This window comes from Gymnogyps californianus, chromosome 7, assembly GCF_018139145.2.
Source record: "Gymnogyps californianus isolate 813 chromosome 7, ASM1813914v2, whole genome shotgun sequence".
NCBI classification, from domain to species: domain Eukaryota; kingdom Metazoa; phylum Chordata; class Aves; order Accipitriformes; family Cathartidae; genus Gymnogyps; species Gymnogyps californianus.
In genome coordinates, this window is record NC_059477.1 from 8,134,632 (window position 1) to 8,151,713 (window position 17,082).

General features: G+C 36.9%; 1 protein-coding gene across 5 annotated transcripts in view; it reads right to left on the minus strand.

Moving 5' to 3' along the window:
- The window catches only part of TFPI (tissue factor pathway inhibitor), an 82,915-nt gene that overhangs the window by 30,050 nt on the left and 35,783 nt on the right, over window positions 1-17,082 (minus strand). For 4 of the 5 annotated variants that reach the window (XM_050899770.1, XM_050899771.1, XM_050899769.1 and 1 more), the window contains one exon: window positions 387-506. In XM_050899770.1, coding sequence (XP_050755727.1) covers window positions 387-501 — 115 coding nt within the window. In that variant the 5' untranslated portion in view covers window positions 502-506. Of the gene's footprint in view, window positions 1-386; window positions 507-12,679; window positions 12,730-17,082 lie in introns of those variants that run through there. The other variant, XM_050899772.1, reaches the window with a different exon arrangement.

Consider the following 17,082-nt stretch of genomic DNA (forward strand, 5'->3'; position numbering starts at 1 on the left):
ATCATGTTTCTGCTCCATTTGTGTGGGGAGATAAAACCTGAGTTTACCAGCTGTATGTTCTTTTCCCTAAACATTGAAGTTTTCATGGGTCCTAAAGCAGAGCTTTAAGGGAATAATCTTGATATCTAACACAATGTTTGATTAGGATTAGAAGTTCCAAAAAGCATGGGAAACAGAATCCTTTATAGAAGGCAGTTTTGCTAGAGCTTAATGCAAAATTCTGAGCATCTCCCTGTTAGTTAGAAACGAGTGCATTTTTAGCTTAGTTCCACTTTCAAAAGTTTCCCAGAAAAATTCTCAAGTACAGAATTACATCTACAGTGCATTTTAACAGTGGTTTTTGTTGTTTGAGATAGTTTTATGTGTCATTTTTTGTAACCTCTTACCCAGAACGTCCTCTTCTTCGCTGTCATCTAAGTCAGAAGTTGCATGCCCAGTGATACAGACAAACAGCAAGATAAAGGTTAAACGTAAGGAACATCCCTTCTTTCTTCCTTTCATCTTTCCTGTATAACATATAAATGACAATATACACTTCAATTAAATTCCTTGAGTGCTCTGCAAAAGTCGTTAGCAAGGTAGTGCATAGCCATATGGGTAGATACACGAACTGGGAACTTGGGGAATAATGTGAGCTGTGTTAGTACAATTATATTGTAAGCACAATGAATAACAAGACAAGATTTATAGTTGTGCTCAGCTGATTGCAAGTCTCCTATCCCATCTCCAGTACAGATTAGAGGCATTGCTATTACTTTTATTTTAAGCCACAGTTGAAATCACCTCCCAGAATACATAATTATATAAAATGTAACACTTTGTATTTTTAATGTCCTGATCAGTTTTACACAATGTATAGTTGGTTGGCCCGTCCAATCCTTCCAAATAAGTTTTACTCTGTCTGCAGACCCTAGATTCATTGCCACAAACATAGGATTCTATTTTTAACAAAGATTTCATCAATTTATAGTTACCAAGTTCCTGGACTTTGTGTAAGTTGCATTTCACAGCAGTCAGTGAACTTTTTGCAACTTCGGCTTCATTGCTGTAAGAAGTATTTTGTATCTTGTAGATACCTTTAATATTGAATACCTCACTTAATATTGAACACTACACTTAAGTGCAGGGCTATTATTTTTCACATAGGATCACTGCAACCATAGTCATTCACATGAAGAAAACACTTTTATTCCATGGCATGGCATGAGGTTATGCATGCATTTATGAGAGTACCTCTGGAAAACTCTTGCTTTAACTTTTTTAGAAGTACCTATTTTCCAACTAACAAAAAGTTCCTTAAGGACCTCTGAATTCTCATTAGAGAATAGGCTCAATATCTCCTTTAGCTACCAACAGACAGATTCCCTATAGATATCCTCTTTTCTTAAAGTACAATACTAAACTTTGGTTAAGTTAATTAATAGTAACTTAATAGAAATTAAAGATCTAAGGACTAGGAAGTTCCTAGCCTTCAGACACTGTTTTGTCTTTAGTGTTTTTGTTTACATGCCTGTGAAGATAGCATGTCTGCATCACCTAAAACAGTGAGGGCAGGAAGGGCTATGGGAGTAGATGAGCTGACCTGTCACTGTGCTTGGGATACAGCTTTATAGCAGGAAGGCTAAAGAGATGATGCTGAAGCAGCAGGTGACATTAATAAAAGTAATCTTTAACAGATTAAACTTTTCTCTGAGTGGTATATCTTTGCCTATGAAGTTTGAAGTAAATCATAGCTATGGTATCTAAGAAAACACTAGCAAGCAACGATGTCTCAGAAAGGTGAAATCCGCACAAAGAGAGATTAACCAATTTGCCACAGCCACTCTGAACTGTGCCAGAGTCAGAAGGTGCAGTTATATCTTCAATACCAAATCAGAGCCAGAATTTTCATTTCTCTCTTGACAACTTACCAATTTTTCCTTCCCGCATACTCAGTGTTTTCCTAACTTGCAGCATATGTAGTAAAAAAGAAATGCGTTCTTAAAAATAAGTCTTGGTGAAATTACAGACCAGACCATGAGTAGCACTAATTATTTGGATAATTTTTTAAATTGATAATTCCCTTTAGAAGGCTTCAGTATATATTGTAGTGAAAAACACTGAGATGTCTTTTTTTTTTTTTTTTTGTAAAGGAACAGAATTATGGGATCAAAGGAATTTCTATTTTAGCCAGAAAATATGACAGTGTTAACTTTATCATAATGCTTTCCTGCCAAAATAAACAAAAGAATACATTTGTCTTTCATTCCTTCTAAGCTCAATTTTTAGGCTTAATTTCTACATTGACATATAAAATCCTTTATCCACATAAAGTTTGGCAAAATGTTTGGCAAAATAATTGAGATCTCATTTTGTGCTATTAATAATGATTTTTAAACAAACTTTTCTCAAAGACTATTTTTCACTTCTATGAACAAATTCAGAAATTGTTGCTTTCTACTAGAGGTGTAAAAACTACTCCTGGAATAGAAACCAACTTGTTACAAATTCTGAAACATTATGTAAACTGAGAAAACATGCAAGAGCTACAATCGCTTACTTTCAGGTATTTTTCAAAGAAACAGAAGAGTGTCCTTATTCATGTTTCTAACTAGAACTCCAGTTTTACATTCCTATATTATTTTACATATTAAAACTTAATCTAATAAGGTATTGTTTTTCCCCTTTCCCCAGCGACAATTTTCTGGTGATCTGTTTGCTCCATTCAGAGTGAATAATCCATAAATAATTTTTCTCCAACCTCTACTGGAGGAATTACTTACAGGCTGCTTTGCTGACTGCAGGATATCCCTACAGTATCACTAAAACACAGGGAAAAAAACAATGGCACCGTGCTACGGATTTCTCAGTTAGCAGTTCACTCTAACATGCCAGACATTAGACTTAATTACATTCATTAATGCTATTGTCTACATTTACTTGTGTACCCCATCTGCTCTCATTTGCCTTACTTTTTGTCAGTCTGTTTGGAAGTCTCTTGTTTATATGTGATAATTATGTACTAGTTAATTATTTCCTTCTTCTAATGCCATCCTCCTCCCAGCTGTTGTCCCAATGTTATCTCACCACTGACTTTTTAAAATATTACGCCATTAAAGGAAAGGAAGAGTCTTTACTGAAATGCTCATTGCTATCCACTGAATACTTTTGAGTTACAGCACAGGACATTAGCATTAGCATGTTCTCTCTTTGGGATATTCTCAGCATTTCTTGTCATTATTCAGGTAATTTTTAGTTTTCCAGTCAATCAAAAACCAGATATTCCCTCTCCATCTTTTTCTGAGTACAGTACATACTATAACTTAAATTGAAAGCAAAGTAACTGTTCCAGACCAAGGGCAACAGCCAACCTTGACATTAGCGTCACAGCTTCAGGAAGTTTGCCCTGAATTTGGTCAGCTTCTGTGAAAGTGGATGAAGTTTGATGCCAAAAGATCCACAGAAATAGATCTTTTTATACACTACCTGCAAAAATAGTGTCTTAGACTTCAGACGCTAGAAATAAATCACATATGTAATAAGCAAAGCTTTTAACATATCAAAATAATACCATGTAAGAGTATAACACAAATTCAAAATAAACCAAGAAAACATCTTAAAAAGAAGTTCTACTGACTATATTTCCGCACAAAGTGAATAGAGGTAACAATGTTTCTTTTCAGCTTTAATAGTCCATTCTATAATTTCCAGAAACAGAGTACCTCTTACAATGCATTTGGCCTAATACCAGATTTTCTTCCATGCAAAGCTTTGTGGTACATGGCCTTGGGAGAATTTCACTTTTTTTATCCAAAGGTTAGAGAAATAGTTACAGCAAATCTTTTCATTCACCCCGAGAAAAAGTCCAATCATGCTTTAAAAGAGGAAGAAAACAACTCTGTACATGGTAACTTGAAGTTATCTAAGATTGTCTTTATTATTTGAGAGAAATCTGAGTTATGATGTTAGTTTGACATTAACTAAAATTAAAATAAATCCACAACTAAGAAAAATGGTCTGAGGAGAAATATTAAGTAAAAAATTTCAAGCTGCACAAGAATAAGTACTTAGCATTATAATGTAAATAAAGGTAGTGATAGTTTGACATCAGCTAGGCAGAAATATCATCAAATATTCAGATTTTATACTTAGCTGGATAGTAATAAATTTCACACTTTGCCTGGCTCCTGTGACTTCATGGGAATGAAAAATTACAAAATACACTTTCAATTTTAGGTTTTGAAATGACATGGGAAAGGGGAATATTCTAAGCATATTGTTTTCCTTAGAAGTTTTACTTTGTAATCATTGGCACAGTTGTGACCCTTCATAAATGAACTCAGAAATTATCCACAACCTCTCTTGCCTATGGACTAATTCCAAGTTTGCCCCTGGGCTCTCATTTTCTATATTTGAGTTTTTCCAAATGTGATGGCAAAACTCTCACTAGTTCAGGAAAATTCTATTCGAATTTGCTTTTGGATCACTCAGGTTGAGGCTTTGGTTCCTTCTTCCAGGAATCTGCAGAGTATAGATTTAGATTGCAAAATTTAGTAATCCATTTTTACTCAGTCATCCAATATTCCCAAAAGCTTGTTCCCAAGTAGAAGAAAAATATAGGAAACAATCAGCCAGAAATGGAAACCCTCAATAAGATTCTCTTTTTCATTTGAAAATAGAATTTTATATATCATGAGCCACTGTATATAATTGTCACTCTGTGATTATGATGACAAGATAGTGCATTTGTGCAAAGAACAAAAATCTTACCAGGGTACAGTATTTCTATTCTTCCACTCGACTCCTACATTTCCCTTAAAAGAGTATCTTGTCAAAAGTAGTGCTTCTTGATGCTTGGGCAATTTCCCAAGAGGAAAAATTTAGGGTGTATAACTGCATATCTGCCTTACTGCAAAGTCTAGTGACCAAACACAATCTCCTTTATCTTCTTGCTAACCTTCCCCCAAGGTCACACACTCCCAGAACATTGTGTCAGGTATGGGTGGAGGTAGGATGAAGGGGGTGAAGGTTTTAGTACTGAGATGCTTAAATCCTTCTGTAGTTGAATTCTTTCTTAAAATTCCTAAAAGAAGAGTGAAATCCAAGATCAAAGTGAACTTGGCATTGCTTTTTCAATTAAAAAACCGAAACCCTCTATAAAAGTCCAATTTTTCTGATTTAATGTTCAGCTGCCCAGGAATAGAACTTTAAAGCTGTAAGCCTCTTATGATATTGATTTTATTTCCTTTTTTAATGCATTCTATTTATTTTTTATTGTATTTATATGGAAAGCACAATTCAAAATACTTCTATGACATTTGGCTCAGTAAGATATCAAATGCACACATTTGTGAAGGACTGTCTGTCATGGGAAAGATAGGAAAAGTTTTGAGTTTAAATAATTCATGTTAAATGGTCTGATTATTTATGCCAAATTCTGAAAACCTCTGGGAGTAAATATAGCCTTACTCCAGAAGGGTTCTAATTTAGGACACACAGGAACCAGTCCAGCATTAATACTGTCTTTTCTCTACATCAAAGTGTCATTAATGCAAATTTCATAAATTCCTGAGACATTACCTCAGAAACTGGCACTCTACTGCTCCCAAACTACCTATCTTTTGAATGAGACATTTTTATATCTATAACAGACAACATCTAAGTTACTTGACAAAGGAGATCAAAGGTCTATGTGTAATAATTGGCACTGATTTATTTACTGGTTTAATTAAATGCTTTCATTTGTGAATAATGCCATTAGCTTCCCTCAAGCTGAAATATAGGTAGACAAGGCAGACCACAAGCAATCAAGGAAGTTCCCAGTAATAGATCCTTATTACCTGGTCTTACAACTAGGCCTTTTTTATCCTGCCACCTAAACACAGAAATACAAGAAAGCTCTCAAGATTTTTTTTTGCTAAAGACAGACAAGTATAAAACTCGCTGTGTTCTCCGTGCAGTTTGCAGCCTCTGGAGCCAGATTTTTTATGTGTGTATGTGTGTATATATATTTTATTTTTTTTACTTAGCAGTCTCTTCAACACCAATTTCTATAGTTACCAGAATGTTTAGAAGCAAACATTTCTTCAGCATGGTATTTATCTCTAACTAGCTAACTGGAAAAAGCAAAATAAAAGCTAGCATTTCCAGTAGTAGCCAAAACCAGACAGCTTTAGAAAATGGCATAAAGTGACATTGTAATGACTGTAAAAGTGACTCATTCACACTGACAGCCCAGGAAATGGAAGCGTACACATAAAAAAAAAAAAAAGGCAAAGGATATAAGTAAATAGAGGAATGAATAGCAGGAGATAGGATGTGCATAATCAGGGGTTGAATTTAGCACAGCCTAAAATTAAAGATAAAAAGGTCTAATTAGACAGGATTATAGCACCTCTGACATAAAAGCAGACCTTTTTCAGTTCACTGTACTTCAGAGGCATTATATTTGCCCTATGATATCTTGTACTACCTACTAGGACTTGTATGACAAAGATTTAGACATACCTGTAGCATTGTCTCCCAGCTGGCAGAGTTAGTGAGTTCCCTTAAAAGTATTTTATTACATGTGCTATTTTGCAGCTGTTTGAAGCATCATGTTTTCTCATTTACTCTGGAGTAAGCATGAAGAATGAAGTAAGTATGAATTCTACCACCTCTGCTCTGATGTAAACTGAATGATGTTTGAACAAAACTCTGAACAAGAATGATGATACATGCCCTAGCTTTGTAAATCCCAGAGTCAGTGCTGGTCTGTCATTCAAGCTGACTTCCGCCAGAGCAAAGCCTTGCAGTGTCACAGTAACTTAATAAAAAGGGAGGCAGTCTACTGTGGATCGTCAGCATGCAAATGTTATTGATTGAAAGCACGAGCTATCGAAATTCCCCCCCTCGACTTATCTCCCTCCTGTGCCCTACAGTAGCAGCCCCAATAGTCTGTATCAGTCCTGAGACCAGAGACTCCATCAGATTCCTCCAAGAACTTCAAAATTCCTTCTTGTTATGAAAGAGAATTTTGGTTGGTTACCTACCTTTCATCACTTAACATAAATGTTGACTTGCTGCTACACTATTCCAGTCTCTTAAATTCCCAAGTGAAAACTGGGAAGTGAAGCGAAAATTGGGAAGTGAAAATTTAGAAAAACAAAGGTCTTCATTAGCTTTTATGATGAAAAGTTGTATGACCTGATGTCACTGTTTCAGATTTAAACTCCCACTTTGGTTCTGTTTTTATTAAGGTTGTAAATGCTGCTTTGCAAACACAACTGATAAATAAATTGAAAATAAAGCCTCATTATGTTTTGAAATTGAAACAAAAAAAACCCCAAATTAATAAGCCTACCACAAGAACACCCTTCTTTTTTCATATAACTATAGACCTCTCTTGCCTTTTCACTTTCCTTTGTCAACTCCTTTCACTTGTGCTTTAAAACTGTTTTCCATTTTCCCAGCTTAGCTCCAGGACCTATTTATTCCCTTCTCCTAGTCAGCTCACACCTGGCACTGGGTACTTTTGCCATCCTGTCTCCACTCAACTTCTCTTGTGACACAGCTCCAGACCCTAAGTTCCTCCTCCATATAGTTCTCCTCCTTACCTGGCTCAGTCAGGGCCTCACATCCATGATATCCATCACCCAAGAGCTGGCAACTGGATATATTCTGGGAGGCAGAGAGGTGGTGAGAGTATGCCTTGGCAATAGTAGCCTGCAAGTAATTTTCCCAACTCCCTGATCGTGCAGTGCAGAGCACCTGATGCAACAGTCCAAGTGAATTATAAACTCTGAAATTAAGGGTGATTTTTTAAAATAGCTGCACTTTTCACAGGAACACTGGATTTGCCTACATAAAATCATATAACTACTAGTGATACCTTTATGGAGAAAGACTAATGATTTTGTAGCTACTTCTACTAGCCATAGGGAAAAAAGCCCCACATAAAACACATGGCACAGGATTCAACATTGTGAGCTTATCATAAAGGACATACTGAGAACATTATTTAAATTTCAGTTCCCACCTCATAGAAGACTGAATCAAACAGAAATAAATAAGCCAGTCATTTATTTAGATGTGGCAACTGCATCTATCAGACATGCCACATCCCAGTCTGAGGTAAATCTCTACTCCAGGTATACAACCTGTTTTCATTGTGACATAGCTTTCAACAGGGAAAGGAAATATTCTTTTGCTCCTACCAAAATATTTTTAAATGTGGACTAAACCAAATTACTATTTTACATAATTTCATAAATCTTAAAAAAACAAAACACCAAACCCAGCACACTCAAACTTGTACTACTTGGACAGAAACTACCTGTTCGTAGAAAAAATACAGGTCATACAATCCTATTATCAAACAGGGAATGCCTTCAGCATCCCAATAGCAGCTACTCTCAGAGCACAAAAGCCACTAGCAAAACGGACAAGCAGCAATATTAGTTATGGTTTTAGGAACACAGCATAGCAGTCCCAACATTAGCATTATAAAGCCTCTAGCCTGTTTTTTTTGTAGCAGTTTGGACTAGAAAAGTATAGTGTGTGTTTTTGAATCTTATCTGTGCTTATTGACAAATAGTCATGTATTTAGAGGTCAGTGAAAGTACCACAACCTTTCCTAATGGAGAGAGTAATTTCAGTGCTGTGTATTTTTTATCAACCCAGTTGTGTGTAATTTCACATTGTACACACTACAGAAACACAACTACTCGATTTCACTAAAGTGAAGCTGTCAGTTACTGAAAACATAACAGGCAGGCACAGGAGGAAACTACCTGCCACACTGATGCATCTTGTGACTGATTTTGACCATACCTATTAACCTTTTATAACCTCATCATCACATAGATCACATTTTGCACACATACCAAAGATCAAAATACAAGTTTCCTTGCTTTGTCAAGCAAGTTTAGCTCACACTGATCTTCTCAGCTGGAGACACCACATATATTTTTACTGCAATGAATGTACGCGCTTTGGATCATCACAAAGGTTAGAAATGCTATAATTGCCATCAGTGGGAATACCCCCAGATTCACACTGCCTCAGATTATCGCCCTGCAATCACTTAAAACCAACAAAAAGTAACGCTGCCATAGAAAAGAAAGGGTCGTATTCCCTTCACCTCCCACCATAGCATAGATAGTGCTGCTTATTCTGGTGGCAGTGCCAGCTTCTGTGGACCTACTGCATTCATCAGATGAGTCTCAGAGCACAGAAAACTTCAGCCTCATCTTTCTACACTATCTTTTCTCTGACTGATGAAAGCATAAATCATTGTCCAGAACCTCATTATGTTAGGAACTGTACAAATATAGAAGAAAAAGATTGCTTCTCAGCCAAAGTAGAAAATGTTTACAGAAAATGCTAATACACTTCTACAGACCTTTCTGTGAAGTTCATAAAAACTGTACCAGCTAAGTATTTCCTTCATATAATACTTGTATTTCTAATTTACTTGCTGCAATTGTTATTTTTAATATAATTGTTTTAAAATCAGTTCTTTTGGAATGCTCTATTTTCTGGAAGAAGCTTGAACTTTCTTTTGTCCAGATCATACCCTGGGTCAACACGTTCAAATGCCTAGTTTTATTTTTTCACTAAATAGTAAATCAAATTAACAAGTTAACTTCAGAGGTATAATCAGTTATGAACGGCACACATCAGGGAAGATGGCAACAATACTGAAGATGGAGAATGAACAGCTGTATTAACAGCAACAGGAAATAATTAAGGAAACTGAACAAAGGAGTTGTAAGAGAAAATTAAAAGGACTAAAAATAAGTCTATTTTGCTGTGAAATAACTATGAGAGGAAAGGAATTATACAATTCCCCATATGGTTTTGCTTCATTCTGTCCCCAGGGGCACTCTGTCCCTATTGTAAAGTAAAAACAGTTTCATAAGAGAAACACACAGAAGTAGGTAATTTGTCCCTGTTTTTTTAAGACAGTTCTCCCTGGTTTCAGTGTGAAGAGCTTTAGATATGAAGACCCCATCAGCCTCGCCTAGTTCTTAGAAAGAAAATATGACTGTTCGGAACGTAGCCCAAACAAAGAGCAATAGTAAGTACTGGAATTAGACAGATTTTAAACAGTTTGCTCCAACATTGCGAGATATGAGAGTCATGTAATTCTTGAGGCTCCTAAGCTCTACTGATGCTCTATTTTCTGGTTTTAAAATTTCTTTTCCTGTTCCTGTACACATGCTCTGACTCTTTCTGGCAGACATTCTCAGAACATACTGAATGCACACCAACAAAATCATGACAGTTACAAAGCACTTCAAGCAGCTACCACTTTATTTTAAAATGCAGAAGAGAGTTATTGCCAGAATCACCTCTTTAAAGTAAACATAGATGCTAAAGCAGCTTCCCAGAATGTGAAAAAGTGTCAATGTCGTTTTTTTCCAGAGGAGATTTAATATTCGTTTCCAGAAATGATCCTAATCCCATTGGTATATCCACGAGAGCAATCTGTGTTCTCTGCCCTAAAAGTAATTCAAGATCCACAGAGTCAGAAGACTAGCATAAAGGATATCAGTGCCCCTGCAGTGGAGAACAGACAATCTGAGTGCTAGTATCTGCTCCTGTTTACACACTTAACTCAGAAGGGTTACTGGAGAAACATACAAACAGTCTTTGAAGCTAGATCTGGAATCCAGTAACTCTCCTTCTCTAACTGTGCATCTGGTCTAGCTAGAGGCAAGATTTCAAACTCATTAAAGGCTCTGGACATGTCCTCTGAAAGCCTGTAAGGAAGCTTGTTCTTTTACACAGTTGCTTTGTTTCCTAGACTCACTGTATCTTGGACCACTTTTCCCCCAATCTCTTAAAATTTCCTCTCTGACAGAAAAATCTGCCTCCTTTTTGTACACTCTCCCTCATTGCCCTTTAGATTTGACACAAAACCCTAAAATAGATACCCATAATTTTTAAGTTTTTACCACTAGACTTTCAAAATTAACTCTTTGATGAGATGAAGGATAGATAAATTCAATGCCATTAATTGTTCTATCTGTCCTGAGTCAAGAAGATCATAAAACTTTAACTTATACTTATTCTGCATTTAGAATATTAGGTAGATGAGTAACAACTGAGTTTTCATTAGCAGTATTAGTAAATATGGGCACTGTGCTAAAAGGCTAAATGCACTTTAAAGGTCATATAACTACACCACACAGTTGAAATGCATTAAATCTCCAGATTACAAACTATGCAATGCACAATGTAAGGATAAACATAAAGATTACTGAAAGTCAATGTAAAGCATACTTGGAGATTCTCCAGCATAAAAGTTATAAAAATGTCAAAGAAATGGATTTATCAAGCAATTGCCCACATGACTACTTTTTAATGAACCCTTTCATGTGGGACTTATTTCACAAGAGAAAAGACCAGAGCAGAATGTGTTTTAATCATCTTCACCTCCTCAACATTGCTCTGTGTGCATTACACACAAGGTAAACTTGATTACAATTCTCAAATTCAGCTAAAAATAATCCAGATAAATTTACTGTGGATATAGATACTTGCTGCCTTCATAGACAATCACAAACTCTCTCCTAGTAGAATTAAATAATAAGCAGAAAATTACAAAGGGAAAAGGCTGATGATTTTTCCCAAGTAGGTGCCTAGCAATTCCTACAGCATGCTTTTGCTGTTCGTATCTATACTGACAGCTGGACTTCCTGTCTTTGCGTCTGTCCATAAGACATTCAGGAAGGAAGGTTTATATCTTTGCATGTTTTCCATGAAGTACTTTGATGACTAATTTCTAGAGTACTGAGTCACATTGACCTTTCACATACTCCCCCCATACAAAATGTTATTGTTCTCCCTACTCCACTTTTCCCATTGTTATGTGCCTTTTCCTCATTTAAATTGTATTTAGATTTTCTAAAACATAGTCATTGAAATTTTAGCAAGCTTTTTCTTTTTAAAATACAGGCTAATATCACTGTTTTTCATTACACAGTTACTAAAAATGAAGTTTATGTCAATTCTTCCAAGTAAAATATTACAAAAATCACCAATAATATTCTGGGTTTTCGGGGGAATGGGGGTTGGTGTTTGTCTGTTACATTGGCACCACTGTAAGCCTCATTCACTACCCTCCTCATTGTTCAAGGGGTTTTGGTTTCTTGAGAATTTCAATATACATTGTAAGTGAAATTGGCTTATAGTAGCATCAGCTTAATTTTATTCTCCTATAATGTTCTTGTACTTCTCAAAATATTAATTGCTTCAATTGTTACATGCCTTAGAAGGATTTGAAATAGCCTGGCAGACCACTCTGCCTGAATCAAGCCTCCCTTGGAGCTACTGTAGTGGAGAAATTGTTTTAAAAAACAAGAGCTTTTTTTCAAACTCCAGCTATTGAGCAAAATTAACATATTCACCTTTAGGATGGCTTTCTTTCAAAGAACTGTCTTGGAGCTCAAAATACCTTAGTCTGAGATTCTGACAACCAAAAATTAGTTGTATTAGTAATCATAAAAGTATATTCATTGTCCTACTGTTTCAAATTTACAGAGAAAAAAGTCTCCCTTTTTGCAGCACTCATGGCTGGACTTTGAATCTAAACATCTGACTGCTGCATCTACCACATTCTAAAGAAAACATACCGGTAGATACTCCTTTCTGCCAGCTAAAGAAAAAAAAAGATCTCTCATGTAAAACTGAAAGTCTGTTACAAAGTACTCACCAAACTTCTAGCAACAGTTCTTGAAGAAAGAAAGAATTCCTGAATCAGTGCTGAATACGATCCTCCCCTACCAATTCACGTTGAAGGGGTGTGGTGTAAAGCTACAAAAGCAGGATTGCAACCTGATCTTCCTAGAGCAGGCTCCTGCCTGTGGCTTAATCAGCTAGTCGTTCTTGCTTTTTGTAGAGCGCATGAATTCACTCTGGGTAGAAGTCAGAGATCTGCAGCAGCAGCAGCAGCAGGGATGCTTCCTGTTTCAAGTTTTCTGATCTGCCTGCAGTTTAGAGCAACTGTTTTCTAAACAACACTAGCTAAAATGAAATGCACTTTTAAAGAATGAGACACAGTCTGTAGGATATTCTACTCATTGTACCTTGCAGGCTTTGATAGAGCTCATGAGGATGCCATATTCATTGCTCATTTAAGAGAGATACATTGTGGTTTACTATTGTTTTTTGTTTGTCTGCTTAAATAAAGCCATGCTATTCACTCTAGATGCAGGCTGCATTCATCACAGTATCTGGAGCTGTACTACAAAGGCTACTCTGCCTTCAGCTAGAACATACCATCTATTTACAAATCACGCTAGTATGTGCTAAAACTAAAATTAAGCGTCATTAAGTACCATGGATGAAGACAGGGATGGGGACTGTAGTTGTAAGACTGAGACCTTGTAACTTGTGGATGTAGAGACAGACAACCAGAATCTTAGTCCTGGACACACAGGATGAGAATTTCCCAGATAGTGAATTAAACAGCAACAGCGACAGAACTAACAGCTGAAGAACAGTAACTTACACAGTTAGTAGCTGTAACTAATTGCAATTATTTCTGGGCAAACAGGTGAGTTAAATCACTTTCATTGAAGATTTATATTCATCTGTTCATCACCACCCTGAAACAGATTGAAAGTTTCTCATAGTTAACAGGTTAACTGTCTCTGACACAAACAGAAGTGCTCTTGGCAGAGTCTTATATCCGTCTGTTGTTCCTGACTGTAAGAATGACTGTAATAGTTTTGAGGGCAAAGTCAGTAGTCAGCTGAGTCTACTGACTATTAACTGGGTCAATAATCAAATGGATTAACTGTCCTGAAATGGATTAGAAGCACTCACAAAGTAAAGGGGCAGTTTAAATGCTGGGGGTGGGGTTGTACCATACAGTTACTAATTACCAACTTCTAGCTCAGCTAAAGCACAGAGCAACCCAGTTCAGAAGTCAGTTAAATGGAAATGGTCAGCCTGTCATTTGTCTGGAAAACATATTTTGGGGGCCCGTGTGTTAAGAATTAGTATCTATCAGTGCTATCCATAGATCTCTTCAAGGGTCACAAGTAAGAGAACCCAAAACAGATGTACTAAAATGACACTACAATTTAAAGAAATCTCAGTCTGTACATTTACAATAGAAACAAAATCAACTAGATTTCCAAAAAATGACATACTACTTCATTTTGCTTTTCTTAGAATGCATCTATGTGGATGAATAGTTTCAAACTTGCTTCACTCTACAAGTCATTTACAGATGAGCTGCTTTATTTTTAGTCATATCGGATGCTGAATGGTCTGAATTTACCAGTCCATGCAAATATATTCCGAATCTAGGGACTAGACCTGGTCAAAACTTCAAGTGGGCTTTTTTTGGTTTTAATGAGAAATATATTTTTTTTTAAAATCAACATGCAAAAAAGAATTTTCACAGTTTGTGTCGTAATATGTTAGCATCATTCCTTCTTTTCTCGCAAGATCTCGCTCAAGTCACTCAGATTTGGTGTGCAATATAATAAAGTAATTCTGAGAGAAATAGTCCACACAGACATAAAAAAAAGAAAATGCTAGAGTTTTAAAAGACATTTGTCTTCTTATGGTCAAATAAGTTGAGAATCACATACAAAGAAAAGTACTCTGGGGAACATATAAGAGAATGAAACCCCTTATTTTGATTAAAAGTTAGATTAAGAAATCTTTGGTAAATAATAAAACAGGATGAGAGTAAAAGTGCCACCATGTGCATGAAGAACACATATTGAAAAGAAAAATTCAAAGGAAACAGTATTTCATTTTAAGATTAATATTTTTGCTTTCTATTCTGTTAGTGTCTCTCCAGTTCCCACGTGCAGTCCTCAATTTAGTTGTCAGGAGAGTCTCTGGACTCCTTTGCATTATAACTATTATATAAAAGGTTTCAGTTGAAACTGGAATCAGGCTTTGAAGATGGAAACAAAACTGTTTTGAACAGCAGGATCAAAGAATTCCATTCAGCTATGACCTGGCCTAGACAATCACACTAACCTCTGGTTTGCCCTAAAACCTGCTGATAGCTTAAGACAGTTGTCAATAGTTAAAGGTCCACAGTGGAAAAAGTCCCTACAATTCTAAAAAACATTTTTTAGTCCTTTTTAGAAGGGGTTTTTGAGATGAGCAAGATGAAATTTGTGAGCTCTAAAACTAGTCACTGAAAAGCACTTTTCTAAGGTCCTATGGGAGTCTAGAAACCTCTCAAAAAGTAAAACTTGCAAATCACAAAACTCTCCGACTTAGCTTCTCTTTAAGAGATCACCTAACTGTGGTTATTTTTGTCAAGCTTTGTTGCTGTTCTGAAGAACATAGAATCCTTACTTAGAGAATGTCTAACCTTTGAGTATGTGACATTATCACTGTGTTCTCTCTTCATGTTTATTTATAGCATGTGCTACATGAATCATTTGCCAATACAAAGATTACAATTTGGAAGATCACCTTTTCACATGATTTCTGAGGTCAACCCATAGAGTCAAGCTCTGGCCAGTTATGCAATAGTAGGAACTGTACACATTATTGAGTCAGTGTGAGAAAAGACCATTTACAGCAGGCTAGCTACCAAATTCTGCTTGTTTTTCACAGATTACACTGGCATGCAGCAGGGCAGTACAAGCCTAATATTCCAGCCGCCTTTACAAGCTGCTTTCTGCTGGCCTATTTTGAAATGACTTAGGTTTGACAGTCAAAGGCAAGTCCAGAGAGAATTTATATGATTCTTCTTCTATAGCTTAGGGATTACACGCCCAGAACATCACAGATTGGAGAGGGGCAGAAAAGGCCCAGCAGGAAGCTCTGAAGGACAGTAGACAAGACCAGTGCTACTGAATGCATTCCAGATCATTCATATCGCCAAGAACTTCCATAAAGAAATTTGACATAAGCACAGTTTATACTGCATTTCTGCCAAAAAAAAATTTGAATTACAGCTCCATTTTTCATGACGTCTGTACCTCACTATGTATCCGTAAGCAGATATACACAAAAGTACAGCTAAAGTAAACTAAAACAGAGATGCCATAAAAAAATGTCTTGTACAAATTCTTGCAGTCCTCAAAGGTAGTTTGGCTCTGGAGAGTTCAAAGCTGAGATGATTAGATTTTAGCCTTCTGACAGTGCACAGAATTGCTACCCACAAATTGGGAGATCAGGGAATAAAAAAAAAAATGGAGGAAGCTTTATGCGAGAGGTCAGCATCATTACAAGCCCGATGAACAAACAGACACTGCTTGAAAAGGCTACCATCTGACCACAGGAAAAATCCTTCAACTTCATGTTCTCAACTGGTAGCTCTCACTGTGGAGGTCTTTCTGGTGACAGCTCCACTTTTTCCGACAGCAAAAACAGAAGAGAACGTGCCAGCCCAGAACACCCCCTAGCTTGGAGCTCTGTCTTGACTGTTGGTCTGCAGAAGGTAGGCAAGGATAACAATCTGTCATGGTTTAATCCCAGCTGTAAGCAAGCACCACACAGGCACTCGCTCACTCCCCCCGCGTCGGGATGGGGGAGAGAATTGGAAGAGGAAAAGTGAGGAAACGCGTGGGTTGAGATAAAGACAGCTTAATAGCTAAAGCAAAAGCTGTGTGCACAAACAAAGCAAAACAAGGAATTCATTCACCACTTCCCATCGGCAGGCAGGCGTTCAGCCATCTCCAGGAAAGCAGGGCTCCATCACGCGTAACAGTTACGTGGGAAGACAAACGCCATCACTCTGAACGTCCCCCCCTTCCTCCTCCTTCCCCCAGCTTTATATGCTGAGCATGACGCCATACAGTCTGGAATATCCCTTTGGGCAGTTGGGGTCAGCTGTCCCGGCTGTGTCCCCTCCCAGCTTCTTGTGCACCCCCAGCCTCCTCGCTGGTGGGGTGAGAGGCAGAAAAGGCCTTGACTCTGTGTAAGCACTGCTCAGCAATAATGAAAACATCCCTGTATTATCAACACTGTTTTCAGCACAACTCCAAAACATAGCCCCATACCAGCTACTATGAAGAAAATTAACTCTATCCCAGCCAAAACCGGCACACAATCCTAATGGTAAAAGTCTTAGGATTTGAAAAATATTTACAACCCACAGGTCAAAAACGACTGACTCTTTCTTGAGTCACA